We start from the raw sequence: 21,383 nt of genomic DNA, 5'->3' as shown, positions 1-21,383 counted from the left end.
TTTTTCATGTTTGATTAAACGAGGCGCTCAACGTTTTTGTTACAGATGTGTAACAAAGTATCGTCACGTCACAATTTATTAAGTGCCACTGTAGGGTTAGATTTGAATTCTTTCCTTCGATAAATTTAAACTTCTGTTCCGATCTTACAGCTCATTCAGTAAAGAGAGCGACAAGAGTAGTATGAAAAACGAAAAAGGCAGGAAATGTAAAATGTCGGAGGGGTGGTCGGCCGGTCGTCGCACTGGCGTCAAAAATTCGCTGCAAGTTTTTAAAAAGTGAACTCTGAGTCGAAGTTCTCGCGGTGAACTTCTTGCCTCGACTCGAACTATTTCCCGCGATATGGTGGTTCTCAACTTGGTAGATTCTTCGGTAGTATAAAACTAACTTTTAAAGTGATGCTTGCCGACACGCACACATGCTCGCATACTCGCGCGTAACTTTTACGCCACTGTGTCTGATACCTAAGTCAGGAGACGGAGGGAAGGCTTATCTGACGCGTAACGCGTTTGTATATTAGGTACAATTTCTTGTTTATCATTGAACTATCTGGCGAACGAACTCCATGTACTTGTGTTACTATAATATGCTGTTGAATTATTTCGGTTGAATTTAAACAGCCTTGATGTATTTTTTTTATGTGTTTCTAATCACTTTATAGACCGTAAACCTATACTGGTTTGTCCCTCTGCAACGATCACCTGCGTCTTTATTGACATTATTGTTGTAAAACGTCGAAAAATAACTGCATTAAAAAAATCACGTATGAAATGGGGGGAGGGGGGGGGGGGGGTGTAGCGGCTATCAATTTTTTTTGTATAATGATTACAAGATTTTACGTAAAACTCGTCTATAGATGAATTTTTTGTTCAGAATGTTCACATAAATGGATACATCATAGAGAACTACAATTATATGCGATATTATTTCACTAATCAAAAATTATACACTAAAAATGACATTTCGAAAGATAAATTCTTGTTAAAAATCAAGATCATGTTTGACATATGTCGAGGGACGAAAACCATTGCATCATTTCCAGTGTTGATCGCGAACATGATTCGAGTTATGCCAAATTGCTAGAATTTGGATTCGGTGAACAGTTAAACTTGGGAAATTTTCTACTTATCTATATGTGGAGTTCTCTGATTTCTCGAAAAATTTTAACGAGTTATAAAACAAAATAGTCTCTGACTGAAAAAAAAAAACTTAAATTAGAAGTTGAACTATTTAAATATATAATCAATGTGTGACAAGTTCAATTGCCTGATATAAAGCAATTCGGCGCAGAGGGATATTAAAAAAAAAAACAACAAATCTGTAATATTGAACATGGAACTATAGAATTACTCAATTTATTTTCTATAATATATTTATATCATTCGTCGCAACATATTCGTAACTTAAAGCATTTCGTATGGCTAACCAAGTTTGTTTTTAAACCACGCAAGCCGTACTCGTGTATGTACAATAAGAAATGTTTGGAAGCTAAACCACAAACACCGCGGTGTGTATAGTCATCTGTGTATGCATATAAATGTAGCATGAGATTTGCTTGTAAAAGTGACACGTATTACCTCTATATACTCCAGTTATTTAGACGCCACGCTCCTCACGTCAGACTCATGTTAACACCGCGTACTTGATATTTACATTATACATATATGCCCCGAGAATGTAATTGTATCGTACATACAAGTAAAACATGCATGCATGCGCAGGTATCGTACGTATATGCCACGTCACACTTGGCATGGGATAAATTCCAGTAGAATCAGTTCTATTGTCAAACGAGGACAGCATTGGTTATAAGTTAACTAAACCCTGCAGTATATCCGTCATATTTACACAGATTGAGACAATAATTTAAATCTCACGTTTTGCCAATAGCAGTCGGAGAAGAAGGGCACCCCTGCGTCGAGTTTTGAAACAAACTTTACTTTATCATGGCTCGATTGTGGGGTGAGCTTACCCTCCAGTTTACGTCGCGCCCTGCCGCGCCGCTCCTCGGGCTTGCCGAGTGAAGTTGCTCCCAGGTTAGACAATAATTGGATAACTTCGGCTGGCTCCCCCGACCCCCGCCGCCCGCTCGCCTCGCCAACTGCTCGCCGCCACTTTCTCTGCTTCGTTGTCCCCAAGTATAAAAACTCTGTTGCACATAGTTTGAATGCAAGGGTTTAGTACGATGATAAATTTGTATATGCACGATCGCTATTTAAAAAATATCATACGTACACGTCAGGCACTTGATAGAAAAAAAGACTTGTATGCATATCATGTTGTATACTTTGAAATATTTCTATATTTATGTACAATTATGGGCGATTTCGCAACAAATCATCCAGCCCGTGACCTTTGCCATTTTTTCGGTTTTATTGAATGTATTTATATACATATCACGAAATACTGGAATTCAGTCATTTTTTCTACAAATTATTATACTATCTCGAAAACAATAATGATTTAACCTTTAATAAAATTAAATCGCTATGTTTCTTGAATAGAATAACTTGACAATTTCTCAAAAAAAAAAAACAAGAATAAATGTTCGCAAAAAATGATATATAATAAAACAAATAATATATATATAAGAATCCAAAATAGTCAAGGTCATAGACTGGTGGGCGATTTGACACGGAATGCCATATATATTTTTTTTTACGAAGTGCTTGCTTCGTTCCAGCATGTCCGTTTAATTTATAACTTTTCATTTTCCGTTGTATCGACATGCGCTGTGGCTACTGTAACGAGTGAACTTCATTTTCATGCACGATAATGTCAATTTTGCTGATACGGTTACGACGCACGTATCCAAGAAACGTACGATGTTGAAGTAGGTAACGCTATCGTAACGAAACAATGGGGAAAAATCGCTATTTTCTTAATCTTACAACGGTTTTTAAGAAACAAAGATTTCGAAATATGAGTGTGTTCCGTTTTATTGTGGTTTACTAAATTTAGACAATTCAAAAGTAACGAAATAACGGTTTTTCCGCAACATGAATCGTTACGATAATGTTACTAACTTCAATAAGATAGAAACATGGAGATTCAATGGGTTTCGTCCCAACATGCGCCGTGCGCGCCCGATGGTCAGAGAGACGGACGGACGGACGGACGGAAGCAAGGAGGGAGAGAAGGAACGAAGGAATGACGGCTTTATGATCACTTGGAGCATTTTTCACATCACCCAAACCTTCGGCACTTGGCAGTATCCAAAAAGACCTTAATCGTTGTTCTGCGCCTCCGTTTCATTGAGATGATATGAGCTTTATATTTTCGCTGAGTTGGCACAACATGTGCCCAAGTGCTGGGGTTGCATTCTCTCGTGTTAGTAACACTGCTATCGCGTCCACGTTTTTTGCTGAGCCAAGCACTTGATCCCCTTTTATAGCCCGCGCCGGGCATATCGTTTTATTCGTGTAAATCAAGTCTAATTGTCCGAATTTCTTTGGGTCAAATTTCTTTCTTCTTATTTTTCTTTCACTTGGTTGTTATACGGACAATTATGTGTCATATAAGTCTGATGACACATGTATAAATCTCCCCTCCCTTCTGCCGCACGCTTGAATCAGGAATAATAAAAGCAAAAGAGCTCGTGTGTCTCATGCGATTCGGACAAGTTCACGAATTACGTTTCTGTCGGTTGGGGGAATGAAAGAGAACATTCCCATAGTACTATGAATGCAGATACGTGTCGTACACGCACACGGATGCCAGGGATCATTTGAGGGGCGCCACTAGTCACAGTTTGTGGTTTTTCTTCAGGACATGCTTAGTGCACCGTTTTCCCGCTCTACCGTATAAACGCACCAGTAGTCTATACCGCGTTAGCAATAACTCAGATATTCGTCATTTTGATTTATGTATATATGTAAAAGTAAAAATATTCACTGTGTATTAATTTGAGACTATTGATGGTAAGCTTTTGAATAATTGAAAGTGCGCAGACCGTTTTTCTATTTTTCTCTTTCAGTCGAACGTAATTTTGTTTCCCCTTATTTCCTTTTTTTCTTAAATTCAACTAGATTTTCATCGAGGTAGGTAGAAGAGCGCAGCGAGTGTTCGGGCCATGCCACGAAGGTATGTTGAGGAAGAAAACGTTCACCCACTGACCAACGCCATCGTACTAACCTTTCATAATACATCAGCCCCAGCCATTGACTCTCGTCGCGTTCAGTGTCTTTCATCGCTAATTCCGATACTTTTACCAAGTTTTTCATCCGCTCTCGACTTACATGCGTTAATTATAATCCTTTGATAACCTCGTGCTTTTATTGTGATCATTCGAAAGACAATAGTTTTGTGTATTCAGCTAGTGGGAACCCGGCGCGCGCCGAGGTAACCTAAAAGGTAAAAGCAGTAATCGGGATAAGTATGTGTAAAAAAAATTTCAGTCGGTTACGTTTTAGTTGGCTAAATATCACTACTAAGGTATCATTAAGACACACGTTATCGAGTGAATTCATCTTTTCCGCTACAGACTAGAATATTAATCAAGTAAAATATGCGATATTTGTACGCAAATACTGTTCGTTCTGCTGAGTACTGTGCTAATTTTCAAATTGATATTCGAAGTTTTCGAGTCCTTAATCTTTCGTTATTTTTAAAAAAAATCTATGCAATCCACTATTGTACGTTAATCGCTAAATTTACGTTTAGTTCATTCTTCAAATGTTTGACCTATTTTTAGGTTGCATTTCTCAATTTTACAACTTCTTTATGATAGAATATCGAATTAATTAATGTTTTGTGCGTGCTGCCACACGCAGTCTGAGAATATGCTCTAATACAATATTTTATTCTTCTTTTCTTGTCTGTATTTTTTCAGGTGTAGTTCTGCAAAAAATCGTGATGCGTTGGAGGTTCGGCGGTCCCTGTCCAAAAACCGACCGGAAGTCAGCTTTGCAAAAACAGTTTGTGTGACAAAAACGATTGAAAAGGACCAAAAACAAAACGAGAAAGACTATCGTTACAGACTTTTGTTTAAAGAAACATTAAACAGCTACAAATTGAATACTAAACCTCAATTTAAATCCAAGAAAAACGGCCGTTATCCTGGAACTCCTGGTGACAGGAGTTTGGCAAACATAAAGAAAGAGAAATCGAAAATAAATAAATAAATAACAATAGGGGGGGCTGTTTGACCGATGGACAAGCGGAAGATGATGCCCAAACGCCCTCGTATGGAGAACCTGCGGGGTCCAATTGCTAATGGACCCATTCAGACACGACCGCTCGTGGCCCTTCTTGATGGGCGAGACTGTTCCATTGAAATGCCTATACTCAAAGATGTTGCAACAGTGGCCTTCTGCGACGCTCAATCCACTTCAGAGATTCACGAAAAGGTAAGTTGGAGTAATGCTGAGCTGTATGTGATGTCGAAATTATACTTTTTCAGCTAAACATTATGCTTTGTTTATTTTTCCAAGGTTAAATTAAGTTTGTTTTTATTCCATAGATTTGCATCAAGATAATAATATCAGAGGAGATAACATTCTTGTGATATATTAAGTTTTATTTATTAAAAAAAAATACATAACGTATATTAATGCAGTAAAAAAAATTAGTTACAGGTTTGGAAAATTTGGAAAAGTCACTAAATTCTGAAAATGAAAATATGTAAAAATATTATGGTTGTTAAAATATTGCACTTTAATATTTTTATCTGCCTAATTAAATCTTGAATTCTTCAATCGTGAATACAAAAATATTTATATAAATCTTGTATACTTGTGGTCAACCGACCATAGTAGCGTCGTACACAGTGTGCGAGATTATGGAACAGGAGTGCTTCATAACGAAACTCCAGTGCATCAATGAGGATCTGAGCGGTAACTCGCGAAAATCATAAGACGGGTCATATCATTTAGGTGCAAATCGTCCAGTTAAGGTTCCAATTTGGTCTAGCTACACGTTGACAAGGCTTTCTAGAGATGTCCTTGTCACATGTGCAAAAGCGGGTGTTTTCATTAAATATCTTGAGACGGCTGCAGACGCATAATAATTGTTATTAATCATATCTCTCTCTCACCCCGCTCAAGCTATCGGCTTATGGGGACATACCCGAAAGAGTATAATGTGACTGATAGTTGTTATTGTTGTTGTTGTCATTGTTGTTATTTCAAAAAAATTGAATTCGATTGAATTTACTTGGCGAGGTAAAAAAATGTCATCAAATATTGTGGAATATTATTGTAATACTGGTAAGGATAGATTTAAATTTCCGTTGTTTTTGTTAGACTTTTTCAAATTGAAGTGGTGACCACTTTGTTATAGCATATTTTTTTTTTTTTTTAATATAAGTTGAGGGTATCTATTGCTTAGGGAAAATCTAATAATGAGAATTTTCCATGTTCTGGAATAGTGAGAATATTGTCAGGGATCTTTGTTTTGTGAAAGGAGTTTCTCAATTCTTTATTTTCCAGTCTTTTCATAATAAAAAGGTTTCATTCGGCAATTTTTTTATCTAGAGTTTGCAGGCACTCTGCTTCCTTGAATCACTTTCATCCTAGAATAATAAATATATCAGTGCGAACCTGGCTGCCTCCATTATGTTAGACAAATAACTGATTGAATTAATAGAAGAGATTCAATTACTCGTTAAAAAACTGAACTCAATTAGACTATAGAAAACTCTGAATTTGCAAGGAGTGTTATATTACATAGCAGTGTTCAAACATCTAATGTACGTATTACGTTTCTTTGGCATTAAAAATTTTCTAGTGCATCTCGAGTGAACTAAGCATTTTTATTATAAATTAGCCAGTACTCCATAAACTGCAAAAAAAAAAATCAACTTCTCTTTCCTTGTGATGTACAGCTGCCGATCTTGTGCTAACGTTGCGTTAACTTTGGTAATCTGCTATACACTGAACACGATTGAAGGCACGAGAGCAAGTTTAGTTGTACTTATCTACCCGACTTGGAAATTCTGTACAAAAATGAAAATACGAAATTTGAAGTAATCATATCAATTTCAAATTATAATCGAATGTTTTTGTTCACTATAATATTTTTATTTCTAGGTATTAAACGAAGCGGTGGGTGCGCTGATGTGGCACACTATCATACTGACAAAGGAGGACCTCGAAAAATTTAAAACTCTGCGTATCATTGTGAGGATTGGATCCGGAGTGGACAATATCGACGTTAAAGCAGCTGGCGAACTTGGAATTGCTGTCTGCAATGTACCTGGATACGGGGTTGAAGAGGTTGCAGATACTACTTTATGTCTGATTCTAAATCTTTACCGACGTACCTATTGGCTTGCAAACATGGTTCGTGAAGGCAAGAAATTCACAGGGCCTGAACAGGTGATTATTGTGACGAAATTAGAATTGTATCACAAAAGTTTGTTGAAATATTTTTCTTTTTGTTACCTGTATCTTCCGATAATTCCTGATACATTGGGTCAATCTAAATACGACAAGTCATGTTTTACACACTCTAAAATTTAATTAAATCATGCTTGAAAATGGAAATAAATTTCAAAATAGTTAATCTAGATTTGCAACATCAATATGCAAAAGCCCTTTTTATGGTACTCCATTTCCACTAATCACAGCTTATGCGCCTTCAGATGCTAAAATCAATCGATATTGATGACGAATTAGATTATCGAGAAAGAAATAATGTTTTTGAAAATGTTCCACATTTCTTTTACCATTAGTTTATAATTGGGAATTAATTTGAATGTTTATAAATAAACTTTATTTGAAGGATAGTTTTCGATAAGGTTCTCTTTACCATTTCAATTAACTTCCTCCCTTATGACATACAAAAATGTAATGTTTGATATCAAAAACTTGAATAATAAATGTTTGTGGCTGGTAATAATTTAGGTGAGAGAGGCAGCGCAAGGATGCGCAAGGATACGTGGTGATACACTCGGTATCGTGGGGCTTGGTAGGATTGGTTCGGCAGTTGCTCTACGTGCCAAAGCCTTTGGTTTCAATGTCATTTTCTATGACCCATACCTTCCTGATGGCATTGAAAAATCTCTGGGTCTGACCAGGGTTTATACATTACAGGTAAATTTATCAACTGACGTATAATCATTATATTATTCGAAGCAGGTAATTTAGCCAGCAGCTTGCTTGTATTGTCATCTTGTATCTACTAGATTGTTTCAACAATGAATGTTATGATATTCGATACTTTCACTTCACCATAAATTATTAATATCCATGTGTTAAATATATCTTCGTTTTTGTACTTAGGACCTTCTGTTTCAATCAGACTGTGTATCTCTACACTGTACCTTGAACGAACACAATCATCACCTAATCAACGAATTTACGATTAAACAGGTAATTAACTATTTTAAGAGGGTAAATGAGAAGAAGTTGAAATTTAATGACTAGCTATTGTTAAATAAACGTTGATGAGATAAGAGGTGATCTTTTCGAGGAACCAAACCTCACAGATTTTTAGCACGCTTTTGACATTGAACAATAATGTGATCACAGAATTATGCTGGCACACATTTTTTTTTCTTTTTTTTTTTTTCCTACAAAACTGGTACGTTGGCAAATATGTGAAATCCTACTTTAATTCGGACTATAATCTGCTCTAAAGTGCTATGGACTTGAGGAATTATACACTTTGAGGTACTGTTCCGACCCATGTGAAGTAACTGTACTGGCATTAACAATAGTATGGGGATCCGTTAAACCATGTATCATATAGGTACGGGGTGCCTTGTTACAATTTGATATTTAAGTGAAGCCTCAAGAGATACCATCTCACAGTTTCAGTTTCGACAAATAACGGCGCCCTTCTGTAACAGAAGTCAGCAGTCGGCTTACATATTTTCTGTTTTGTATTAGGATCTTGCCAGAGTAATGGAATAATTGATGTCAAACTGTCGATTACTTCATCGTTAATAATATATGTCAATGATCCTTGATAAATAGTCGAACTGTAGATGGATTTGATTTTTAGCACTAGTTTTCTGCTATTACACGAAATTTGAACGCGCAATGATACAGACTCACTATTGATACTAAGAAAATTGAAAAAATATGAATATTTTTGTCTTGTGAAACTACATTAAACTAGTTTTTCATACAAAGCCAGTCACCAATGATATTGTTGATAAAAATGAGCACCATTCAGTGAAAACTGTTGCGATCATTATATTATGTAATTTTTTCCCCTTAATTAAGAATGACTGTGATGTTTAGATTTATTCAATTGATGTTGCAAAATGTATAACATGATATGAATAATAGTAATGTTTATTCTAATTTAGATGAGACCAGGAGCGTTTTTGGTCAACACAGCGCGAGGTGGCTTAGTTGATGATGATGCGCTCGCAGCAGCACTTAAACAAGAGCGTATTCGTGCTGCAGCGTTAGATGTCCATGAGAACGAACCCTACAATGTCTTTCAGGGTCAGTCCGCCCAATGTGAGTTCTATTTGGCCTAACAAAACCTTACCCAATTAATATTTACTATCCAATATCACTCTACTCATATGCATCAAACAATTACCGTATTGCTCCGAGTAAAAACGGCCCCGCATATAAGACGACCCCCAATTCTGAGACAATATTTCAGGGTATTTTTTTTAGTTACCCGCACATAAAACGGGTCCGCGCATAAGACTAGGACAATTTTGGCGGGTGATGTCAACGACAAAAAACTGGCTTATATTCAGAACAATATGGTACCTATTTAGTGTTTTCTCAGTTCTTCAATGTGTAAAGTGACGAAATAGTTAATCCATATAATGGTTAATTATCACTAGCGCATTATTGCCCATTTTGATATGTTGCCTTACGTATTTTACGATGCTCAAGTTTTTGTGCTCATGATGTAGAGATTGAAATAGTTATGAACCATTTCATGTATTCTTTGCCTGATTGAGTCAAATTTAAGTCGAAGTCTGTGCTCCAATGTATCTATAAATGGAATGGGTACAATTATTGGTGATAACTATATTCCATTTACATAATTGGTAATTAGATTCTTGTGTCTATGAGATCACTTTTTTTGCGTAGATATCATGATCCCTCGTCCTTAAATCCTATTGAATAAACATTTTTTTACCCTACTGCTTGTATGTATGTGCATCCAACAATATCATGCATGAAATCTGTTCTGTTTCGAATTCAAGGCAGTGCAGGAAATTCGAAATTTTTAATTGCGGAGTGATTTATTGCCACTTTAAAATATTGTATGCTGTTTGCACATGTCTGCTGAACTTTGAGAATCTATATTTTTAGTGAATTTTACTTTTGATGTATATTAGGGTGGTCGTTAAAAATTAAAATCTTTGCGGCACCCGAAAAAATCCTTCCTTCTGATGAGAAACTACGGGAAAAATTTTGCTTTTGCGATTTAAACAAAAATAACACGTGCCGACCGCCAGTTGAAGTTAATTTTTCGATCAAATTATAGTTTTTTTTTTAAATTCGTCACAGTATTCAAGTTTGGGTAAAAATCATTAAATACGGCTAATAGAAAATTAAATTCTCTATAAAAATGTTCCTTTAAGTTTCTGATAACGTTCATATCCATCGCAATAATCTCAATATCAAATTTATAAATTCTAACTTATTATCAAAATCACTGCTGAAAATTTTGTAGAGAATTTAATTTTCTACAAGCCGTTTTTGATGATTTTTACCCAAACTTAACTACTGAGACAAATTAAAAAAAAAAACCATAATTTTATCGAAAAATTAACTTCAATTGGCCGTCGGCACGTGTTATTTTTGTTTAAATCGCAAAAGCAAAATTTTCCCCGTAGTTTCTCATCAGAAGGAAGGATTTTTTCGGGCGCCGCAAAGATTTTAATTTTTAACGACCACCCTAATGTATATATTTGCATAAAGCTTCTTACTTCAAATTATTTCTATTGTAATTGATTAGTAATTGTCATTTTTCAAAACAGATGAACAGCTTATTGCAATACATTTGGAAATGTGAATTGAGGTTCAGTTCTTGAAGTAACTAAATCACCTTCTCTATATCAAATCGGTGATCAACTATATCAAAATTGTTTTTATGTTCGCACCAATGAAATACTGCCGATTGTTCAGAATTTTACGTTTATCCGGAGGCTTATTTCTGAGTTTGAATTGAAATACTGGACTTCATGAAGCTGAAGCTAGCAGCCAGAGTTTGCAGCCAAACGTGTTAAACTTTTTGGAAATAGAAAAATGTAGTTCAGTTTAATCCTCACAATTTTAGAAAAGAATTAGTGATTCAAGGTATTTCACAAAATTTAAATTTTCAAACTTCATTACCTTATTTGAATGAACAGTAGAACGTTTGGCTGCTAATTCTGGCTTCTAGCTTCAGCCTCGTTTGAATTTTATCAATCAATACATCTAGCCATTCAGAGTTTTGACAATATTTGATTGTTGTAACTCTGCAACTTCAACAATTGTACGAGTTTTACGTTTTCCTTTGAAAACAAGTGATAGTCTCTTATCAGAGCACTGCTGCTGTACAACAGTGGGATGTAATGTTTGCTGGACAAATATTTCTTTAATCAGTAATCTTGTTGCTACTGGGTTTTGTTTTTGTAAAAACAAGTCACAGATTTAATTTTTTCAAACACGGACGGGTGACAGAATCAGGAAATTACTGAATTTTTGGGCTCTGGAAAACTTCAGGAAATTAGTCGAGTCCTCATCAAACTCAGGGACATATTGGAAAGATATTCAATATGTAATTGCAAGACACGTTGCCTTGTGAGTCCTGAATTACAGGTGAAATGCTTGTCGAATTTGGATGAACCTTGGACAGCATGGTGTATGAAATTATTCAAGCTTCCAACACTTCCAGTTATAAAACGGCAAATTGTTTTACTTTTGAATAATTATATTGTGTATCCTAAATTCTAGAAAAAATGGCTGAACCAATTCCCATAAAATGTTATGCTGCATTAGCTATTTTTTTAGAGACAAGCCATGAAACTTTTGGAACTTCTTTTACTACCAGCTACTTAGGTGCTGAGTCACGAAGAAAACACTTTATTTGATTCGAATGAAATTTTGAAAGGACATAAAGTATGTGATGATGGACACCATTTTTTTCAGTAATTTGCAGGTTTTTGTTACCATCTAGTGGCCACTGAAACTTGACATAAATTGATAACACTTAATAAAAATATATTGATTGGTGAATGAAACGAACGATTCTCAAGTTTTGATATTCTACTACAATATACAGTGATTTATGTACGTATAATTAACAATTGAAATAGGTTTTAATTCATTCTTTGAATTTTTTCTTTATATTTCAATTTGTCCCAATATCTCTCACCACTTTTACACGCAATTTTTCAAGTATATCATTTTGCCCTGGTCTACTTTATCCAAACATTCTACAAATCAAACTGAGCGATTTTTAGAAGCTATAAATGCAATTGTGTGATTGTGCCCATTACAAAAACAGCCAAGCTTTTTTGTTCTCTGGTTAGCATTGTTTTCGAATACATCGAATTTCTCTACGCAATAATCTATTTCACAAGAATATCAGAAAAACATAGGATATTTGATTTATATTATTTGCCGCAGCATTCTAAGCAATTGTTTCATCAATCACGCTAAGCATTTCCTTGAAATAGCTTGAACAATGTTCGCAAAAAGTTTTCAGATCCCCTATTGCACGTACTTTTGTAATTCAGTTTGTGTTGCTGACCTTTTCATTTTTGAATATTGTTCATGATGTCTTATTTTAATTTTATTTGGAAGAATAATAATTTTAGGTTTATGTAAACAACGTCTAACCTCCACATTAAGCCATACTATTTTCCCAAATATGGTCGATTTCATGCAATAGTCGATTTTGAAAATTCCATGCGCAATTATAACAACATTTCCTAAATCACATGGAAATTGTATCCATAGTGTCAGAAAAATATCTGTATATAGAATAGTGAATGAAGTTCCATCACTGTGTGTCGTCGAAGCTTTAGAGAATTTGATGGAAAAGTGAAAATTTAATGTTTAGGTCCGTTGAAGGATGCACCAAATCTGTTGTGCACACCACATGCTGCGTTCTATAGTGACGCAAGCTGCACAGAACTTCGCGAAATGGCTGCCAGTGAAATACGACGTGCTATTGTCGGTCGCATTCCGGATTGTCTACGCAACTGTGTGAATAAGGAGTACTTCCTCTCATCTACTGGGTAAGTTATTTACTTATGGTCAGCATAGTGTGTAGAGAAGGGTGTTCTAGTCATGATATAGAAAAGTTCCAGCTAACAGCTTGTGACGGTTGCTCAAAACGTATGTGGGTATGTTTAATAATGGTTTAAATTTAAGAACAATGATAATAATTACAAAAAGTGAATGAGACGCCAAAATTGATAATAATATAATACGCTGATGTATAGTGGAAAGTTTTGTCCAGAATTACAGTTCTAATGTAACCTAATGATGGTTGTACATGTGCGATCCATAGGGATAGAGTTCTCAGTACTAACTATGAAAAATAAGTACACCTTTATAAAGAATAATTTTGGTATATCTTGCGCATTTTATCACTTTGAACCAATTACGCAATTCAGATAACTTTCACTTTTTCAACATAACCCAGTAAGTGCAGTGTATTATTATTGGGTAAAAAATGTCATTGTCTCGTTAACTTTTTTTTTTTTTTATATTGCTGAAGATTCATTCTAACTATTTTCACAATCTATCGCATTCACTATTAATCCTAGGGGTGTGCGAGTACTTGCTTCAAATTTTGAATACTAAAACCTTAACCACGCCTGTCTAAAATTTGGAATTCATGAACTGAACAGAATTTCTCAACTAATGAACATTTTTCTACTTCTATACAATTTTTATTTTTCACCATGAATTCATTTCATCACTTAATGTTACCTAATATTTTGTAATACTTATGCTTTTTTTTTTTTTTTTTTTGTATATAACATGGCGTTTTTGAAATTCTGAAGATTCGTCAACTCCAAATTAACGAATCTTGAACACCTGTATTTTCAACCTTCTATCTTATGTTTCCGCTTATTTAACGTATCATTAAATATCTTGAAATGAAAATGATGTGCGGTCAAAATGTATTTTAATTTGGATAATTACTAGAAAAGTCATCTAATTGTCTTTAAATTTTGTATTTCAAATTTCACAATTTGTATTGTGTGCCGTTAGAACATTGATATTCTTGAAAGAATATGTATGATTCATTCGAAACTTGAACGCAGGCTTCTTGCAATGATGTTTCACCTGTCTGGTGTTCACCAATTTGGTTTCTTTCCTCATACACAATCAGTATATTGATCGAAATCAAGTAGATTAAAGATCATAAGTAAATGAAATGATACTCCGATCTTTCAACTTGTATAATTATTCACCTATATTTCGTGATTGAAGTATAGTTATTTTTAAGTTACAATGTTAACAACTTATGACGTAACTTATTAGTGAGAAAAATCGTCATCTGTAATTGAAAGAAGATTACATTGTTACGTATATTTATTTTTTATAAATCCAGCTTCACGTATTTCCACATGATATTGGGTGAATTTTTTTTTTTTTTTTTTCTCATTTGACGAGAAATTTGACAGACCGGGCGTGCTTGTATTATTATGCTTACTGGTTTGATGGCAATATGAATATTTTGATGCACATTGCACTTTTTAGGATTTTGCGCGGTTTGTAGTTGATCTGTCGATTTAGGGAAATTGAGGAAATTATCAAAACATGACTGAATTCAGACGACTTTTTTTATATGAATTTTATTTAATATAAGTAACTGATTATTGAATGTGGATTGTAATACTATAACATCTCTTATATTTTATTGTTTACTTCGGAGTCCCAATACACCCAGATTTGCAGTCATTACCACGCCATTTGCGTCAAATTCAATTTCTGTATTGTTTGCATGATTGTGAAAATGCTCTTATAAAGTCCTAATGTTTCTTTTTGAATTTTATACAAATTGTTAGATCAGCGTTGCAATTAAAATCTCTGCAATTACCATATGGTAATTATTGTCAAATATTTTAATAGGGTTGTGATGGAGCCAATGCATGGGCAAGAGCAATGTCCATGATAAATGATATAATTTTCTTAGATTAGTATGGGCCACAACGATCACTTTTGGCCTAGAAGAAACCATTTCTAATCGAAAATTCTGCATTTAGAACAAAGAACAGTATCAATTCTGAGATTCAATGAACATAGATAGAAAAAAAAATTTACCGCACGCGAAGTGTATCACACGAATATTTCAGTAATTTATACCAGAATGTTGGAACCAATTTTTGTGTTGTATTAATCTTTCTAGTTTACTTCCAAATATAATTAATGCTTGCCTGGAATACAAGGATCACCGATTAACTTTTGGTTTGAAAAACTATGCAAATATTTAGTACGCAGCTGCTTGACAATTGTCCATGACACCTTTCGTACAGCCGGTGTACATCCGAGTAAAATCATTTCTGATCCTCCTAATTTTAGCGGGTCAGAAATAAGGTTGGCAGCACTAGCGTCTAACTTATACCTATTGAATATCATATGCCATATCTGCTCGATGTACCAATGTGATTGGTTACAAGCTGCTGGAGCCAACCTCATTTTGACCTGCTTAAACTAAGACGGCGGTCAGAATCGACTTAACTCGGGTGTACTTTATAGTCTTGCTTTTATGCTTTCTGTTTTCCTAATCTCAGTTAACTTGAGGTGACTCATGTTCTCCAAGATTTTATGAAATGCATTTTCGTCTACACAATCTGATAATAACGGTACATCTTTTTCCAATTGTACCTAATAGGGTTTTTAAATCATGATACTTTTCCTGATGAAAAACAGAAATAATTGAATAGAAATTAGTTTTCTGCCGTTTTCTGGTTTAACTGCGTTTATTTACTTATTAGTATGGAGTTCAGCATGCGGGAATATATTCAATCTGGGCTTCAGAAAAAATCTCACAAGTAATCAAATATCTTAAAAGATATACAAATGTGAAAATTAATTCATTATTGAAAATCATTTTTGTTTCAGACTATGTCTGACATACTTTTGCAAGCTGAATGTACTACTAACTGGTTTTAATCAATATCATTCATTATATCAAAGCTGTGAGATATATTTTTTTTTTTTTTTTTTCAAGTCAGATTGTATGAAATCAGCTCTGAATTATTTGTTATTTGAATTTCGTCAATTTAATTGTCATTTTTCAATTCTACAGGTCAAAAGATGTCATATATAGATCCCTTGATTAATTCCAAAGGGGTTGAGAATTTTGCCCAAATAAAATAGGTAAGGCTATAGCCTTCAAATTAAAAACAAAAACAAAGCAAATAAAATAAATGATTATAACAAGAAAAATGAAAACCTCAGAAATATATTGAAAGTTACATTCTCAGGCATATATGGTTGAGAACAAATACTGCGAAAATATTGTTGTATAATTTACAGAGAATACGAATTTTTCAGTAAAGAACAGCATTGTTTGCATTTGATAACGCAATAAAAACATACAAGGAAGAAAAAATACGATATTAAATAGTAAAGAAAATTCGAATTCTCACTGAATTTAGTTCAGAAAAATTTCGTAATATCAAAAATGATTGTCGCAAACCCCTGTTTAATAGTAAACGTACCTATATTCAGAAATTTTACGTCCCACCTTTCTCTATTTCTTTAGCCCTGTGAAATACGCATGATACAAACCATTTTTTCGTTTGCTTTTTTTCAGTAGTTATCCAGAAGGGATTAACGGTGGTTACTACGCAGGAACTCTGCCTGTACAGCAAGCGCATTCGACGACCCCTCATGACTCGGCCCCGCCGCCTCCCAGTGGTCACTCAGTTGTCGGAGGGGGTGGAGGAGGCGGTGGGCCTAATTCTTCCACAGGGGGCGGAGGTGGAGGTGGACCCACGGGACCAACTGGCCCCTCAGTCGGTGGCGGAGGTGCAGGAGGTCCAGCTTCCGCGCCTTCAGCCGGTGGGTTGCCCGTTCTACCCCACAGCATAGTAAGCGATCCTGACCCCCGACCTAGTCCCTCTGCCCCTAGCCCACGTTGACCTTGAACCCCTGATCTTTGGAATCCTCACACTCCACTTTGCTCTACCCTTTTCCCATCCCATCACATTTCCTTAACCAATTCACATTGCCCCTGACCTTGACAAAAAAAAAAGAAAAAAAAAACGTGGAAATCATAACATGAAAGAAAAAAAAAACAAGCAACAACAAAAGGGTTCTATGCAAGGCAACCCCATTCTTTCCATTATTTTTGAAAAATTTTTCGTCAGCAAAAACAAAATGAGAAAAAAATTACTCAAACTACGTTATTATAATAGCATCTCTTTGTAGTTGCTGTTTACATTTGTGGATTTTTTGATCTTTTATTGCGCATTGAAACGTACAACACCTCTCCTAGCCAATCAGAACGTTATATGGATCGGTACATGACAATTGCAACAAGTGTAGCTGTTTTAATGGAAATTCAAATCGATAGTAGCACATTGAACAAGGATGGGTGACTGACTGACATATATCATGCTTGCACCCAATGATATTGTGTTTGCAAGAATACATTATCATCTGCCAATTTGTTATGTATTGGGATATGTTTTAGCATACAATCAAAATCCACTGACGTGTTTATCAGTAACCATTGTACTTTTGGAAACTCACAGGAGCATCACGTATTTTTCTATATCAAAAATGTACCATATTAGGCATTTTCGGCTTACATGTTTGTGCTATTTGCAAATGGTTACTAAGCTTGGTATGTATTTTGTAAATGGCCTAAAAGTTCTTGTCAAACATTTACAAATCAATATCGTTACTGCGCTGGTATTTCAGATGTTACACAGCACTAATCCCAATGTCTACCAAATTTACTTACTTGTGGCACATTCTGTACAAAATTGAGGGAGAAATTAATTTGAATACAATTGTTGCGTAAATACAATTTTTTCTCAACTAAGAAGTTGAATTGTGTGAAAAATTTGAGAAATGCATGATTAGTATTTGTATTTACAAACTTGAAACGTTTCGTTTTCTCAAATTTAAGCCTGTGTAACAAAAAGAAGCTGTCATATGAAAAAATGATGTTAACATTATGACCTATACCAATTTTTACAGTAGTGTGGCTATGCAGTTTCTGTATTTCGAACAGGCATATTATGTTTACTTCGAAAATTTTATATACTGAGTATTTACTTAAAGTTGTTACGGCTGATTGGGGGCTGCACCGCAAATGAAAAAAATATCGTATTGAGGCGAAAAAAAAAGTTCCAAACTACAAATACAGTTAATTTTTTACTTGAAGAACAAAATTTGTAATTGAATGAAACGTGAAAGCCTGTACGAATTTTTTTTTTCCTTCCGTCAATTCAAAGATTGTGAGATAATTCTCGAAAATATTAGACCATTCTAGTTTTTCACACCTGTAAAGTGCGTAAAGTCACAGCTACGGCAAGTCAAGTTGATTAACTGTAGGGTTACGGAACAGCAGAACCATGAAAAATAGAGGTAAGGATGCCGTGCACCAGGATTCCAAAACGTCCGTGAAATTGCAGTCAGGAGACGTTATAATTTTATTCGCTTGCAGTGTGACTGCTGTTAGTCTATGGAGCGTTGATTGTCTGATGGCCTCGAATATGAGCGAAACCGCGGTAGATTCTATAGCAATTATAATAGCAGCTCAACATTGTTCGGAAGATTAATAGCGTTCGGGCTGCACTCGGAAAAAATATAACCGCATACTCGCTGCAATTCTACCGGCGTTTGTCATCAACCATTATCCACGAAGTTCAATCGTTAATATCTCTATTTTTCATGAAAAGAACATTGACCGAAAGCCAGATTAATCTCTAAAATTTTCGAGTATACATCGAGAACTTTTGTGTCGAAGTATTTCTTTTTTCTTCTGGCACTGATACTATATATAAAAATAAAACAGCAACTTGTGCTTTTCGGTGAATATTATCGATTAAGAATTTAAGCGAGAGAGCAAAAGTGAGAAAGAGAGAGAAAGTGAGATCGCGAGAAAATGAATGAACGAGAGAGAACGAGATATAGAACAAGCAGAAACAAGTTTTATTAATTGATAATTATAATATGATTAATTATTATATTAAGTAAAGTAATGCGATATTACGAACAGTTGATTCTATTATCGAGAGGCAAATCCATGAATAAAAATGGAAATTTTTTTTGAGAATAATTATGGAAAGCGATGATAATAATAATTGAATAAAAAAGAAAAAAAAATATTAAAAAATCTATTTTAGAGACATACACATATCTATTCAGTTGTTTCGATCTGTTTTTCAATTTTAATCACTGAAATTAAAATTAATTCATTTCCTAGGGTAGATCAGCAAGAAAATGTAGCAATGTGATATGCCTCCAGATTATTTTTATCTATCTGGACTCTTTTTAGAATTGAGCTATCAATGGCAGCTGCAAAGTACGTGAATGCTTGAAGTAGATCGACATATCGCGGTTTCAAAACATAAAGTGCTATTCTCAGAACACTAAAAGAGGTGTTTTCACCCAAATCGGTATCAATTTATGTTACATGCTAGCTGGAAATTAATACCAAGCAGGAATACCAACTTTGTTGATGAGTGAGCTGTAAAAATTTCGAGTAGCTACACGGATAAAACATTTGATACCAACAAACGTTTTATAATATGAATTTTATTCTTTCATGTTGCTCTGTATTTTCGGAAAATTAATCATTTCGAAGTTAATTGAACGATTTGATAGCTATTGCGTTTTGATTGAAATTTCAGCATGATAAGTTGGTTTTATTTCGAAACTTAATGTGTATATTGTTGATATTTTCTAAGAAACTGTTTTACGTAAATGAAGTACACTGATAAGAAATGAAATCGGGAATTAGCAGGTGCTCGAAACTTTACTTTATGCTTTCATAAATTGGGGAATACTATCGACTTAACGATGGATGCGTAGATGCTTATCTGGATGCTTATCACTTAACATAATTCTGTTTATCACGTATACGTGGTAAACCTTGAGAATATCATCAATAGTATTATAATGCATTCATATATTGTTGAAATCTTGGAAAAAGTATGACGATCTCGACAACGGTTATAATTAGTTGTTAGTTCAAAGTAAAAGGTGTAATTGTCATTATACTCGATTGTCAAACTGAGTGTTAAATAGATAAGTTTGTATTTATGGTACGTGATTAACAGAATTCAACTCATGTAGATCCACCCTATGTTATACCTTTTTTTTCGACAATTAGAGAAAATGATAAGAAAAAAACAAATAAAAGCAAAAAATAATAATAAAATAATATCATTCCAAGTGGCATGAGAATCTGACGCAAAAAAAAAAATAAAAGTTTGACTATGGATATACGAGGAGTTGTAGAATGAAATAAACTATGAAGCATCACACACATATACACACTCCTGGGACATGCGTACACAGGTACACAGACACTCTCACACCCATTCATACCGTGAGACAGAGGCACATATACATTTTTAAACGGAAATTCACGACGTGCAGTCTGTGCGTGACGAGATGGTCTCTGAATCACATGCTTATTTAGAAATCTAGATGACAGGACCAACTTATTACGTCAGATCGGTACAAAGTTCGTAACGTAAAAACATTATACATACATTTTTGTTTCTTTTTTTTTTAAGTTTTTTTTTCAGAATATTATTACTTATAAATACATCATTATATATAGAAAGGATTTCGCTAAGTGAAAACATACATTAAAAAACAAAGGAGTTGTTCTTATTTTGAATTGTAAAAAAAACGAAAGCAAATTAATATGAAAAAAAAAACCTAATTACAGTAAATAAACTAGTACATCGCCCCATCCACGCAACCCCTTTTGTGGATATTTCGATATTGAACTTACAGACAGGTACTTAGCGCTGCTTTTAAGCTTCATGCTTGTCAGTGGTGTTAAAAAAAAATGGAGTAAAAAATTTACTAGATATATTCATTAATTTGATTTCAATTATTTGTTTTCCATACGACATTACATTGTATCAGTTTCATTTTCTTTTTTTTTTTTCCATTCTTTTCTTTTCGAATTGACAGAAACGGCGCCAAAATATTCTTTTTGTTTTGCATTAAAACCATATATACTAAAAAATAAAAAAAAAAAAAAAAAAAAATGAAATTAAGATGAGAAAAATGAACATGATGAAAACAGCAACATTAATATTAATGATAATTAATAATTGATAATAATGATAATAATAACAACAACAATAATAATAATAATAATAAATACAATATTTGTACAATAATCAACGGTGCTGTGGTGAATGCTGCTGCAGGCCTACGAAATCCTGCTCACCTATCCTGACCTATTTTTATTAACACATTTCGTTACTTCATGTTTGTTGATTCTTTTTTTTATTTATATATTGATATCGCTA

The 21,383-nt window shown here is 34.3% G+C and overlaps 1 protein-coding gene across 11 annotated transcripts in view; it reads left to right on the top strand.

Annotated features, from left to right (window-relative positions):
• Nucleotides 1-21,383, top strand: part of LOC124306678 (C-terminal-binding protein) — a 45,248-nt gene that overhangs the window by 22,503 nt on the left and 1,362 nt on the right. Inside the window, exons 1-9 of one of the 11 annotated variants that reach the window (XM_046767573.1) lie at nt 3,837-3,918; nt 4,027-4,081; nt 4,830-5,346; nt 7,027-7,314; nt 7,843-8,031; nt 8,221-8,310; nt 9,255-9,411; nt 12,971-13,148; nt 16,688-20,799. In XM_046767573.1, coding sequence (XP_046623529.1) covers nt 5,149-5,346; nt 7,027-7,314; nt 7,843-8,031; nt 8,221-8,310; nt 9,255-9,411; nt 12,971-13,148; nt 16,688-17,015 — 1,428 coding nt within the window. In that variant the 5' untranslated portion in view covers nt 3,837-3,918; nt 4,027-4,081; nt 4,830-5,148 and the 3' untranslated portion in view covers nt 17,016-20,799. Of the gene's footprint in view, nt 1-3,813; nt 3,919-3,960; nt 4,082-4,165; nt 4,374-4,829; nt 5,347-7,026; nt 7,315-7,842; nt 8,032-8,220; nt 8,311-9,254; nt 9,412-12,970; nt 13,149-16,177; nt 16,249-16,687; nt 20,800-21,383 lie in introns of those variants that run through there. The other 10 variants (XM_046767637.1, XM_046767646.1, XM_046767599.1 and 7 more) reach the window with 10 other exon arrangements.

This window comes from Neodiprion virginianus, chromosome 1, assembly GCF_021901495.1.
Source record: "Neodiprion virginianus isolate iyNeoVirg1 chromosome 1, iyNeoVirg1.1, whole genome shotgun sequence".
In the NCBI taxonomy this organism is placed as follows: domain Eukaryota; kingdom Metazoa; phylum Arthropoda; class Insecta; order Hymenoptera; family Diprionidae; genus Neodiprion; species Neodiprion virginianus.
This window is presented reverse-complemented; position numbering and strand designations above follow the sequence as displayed.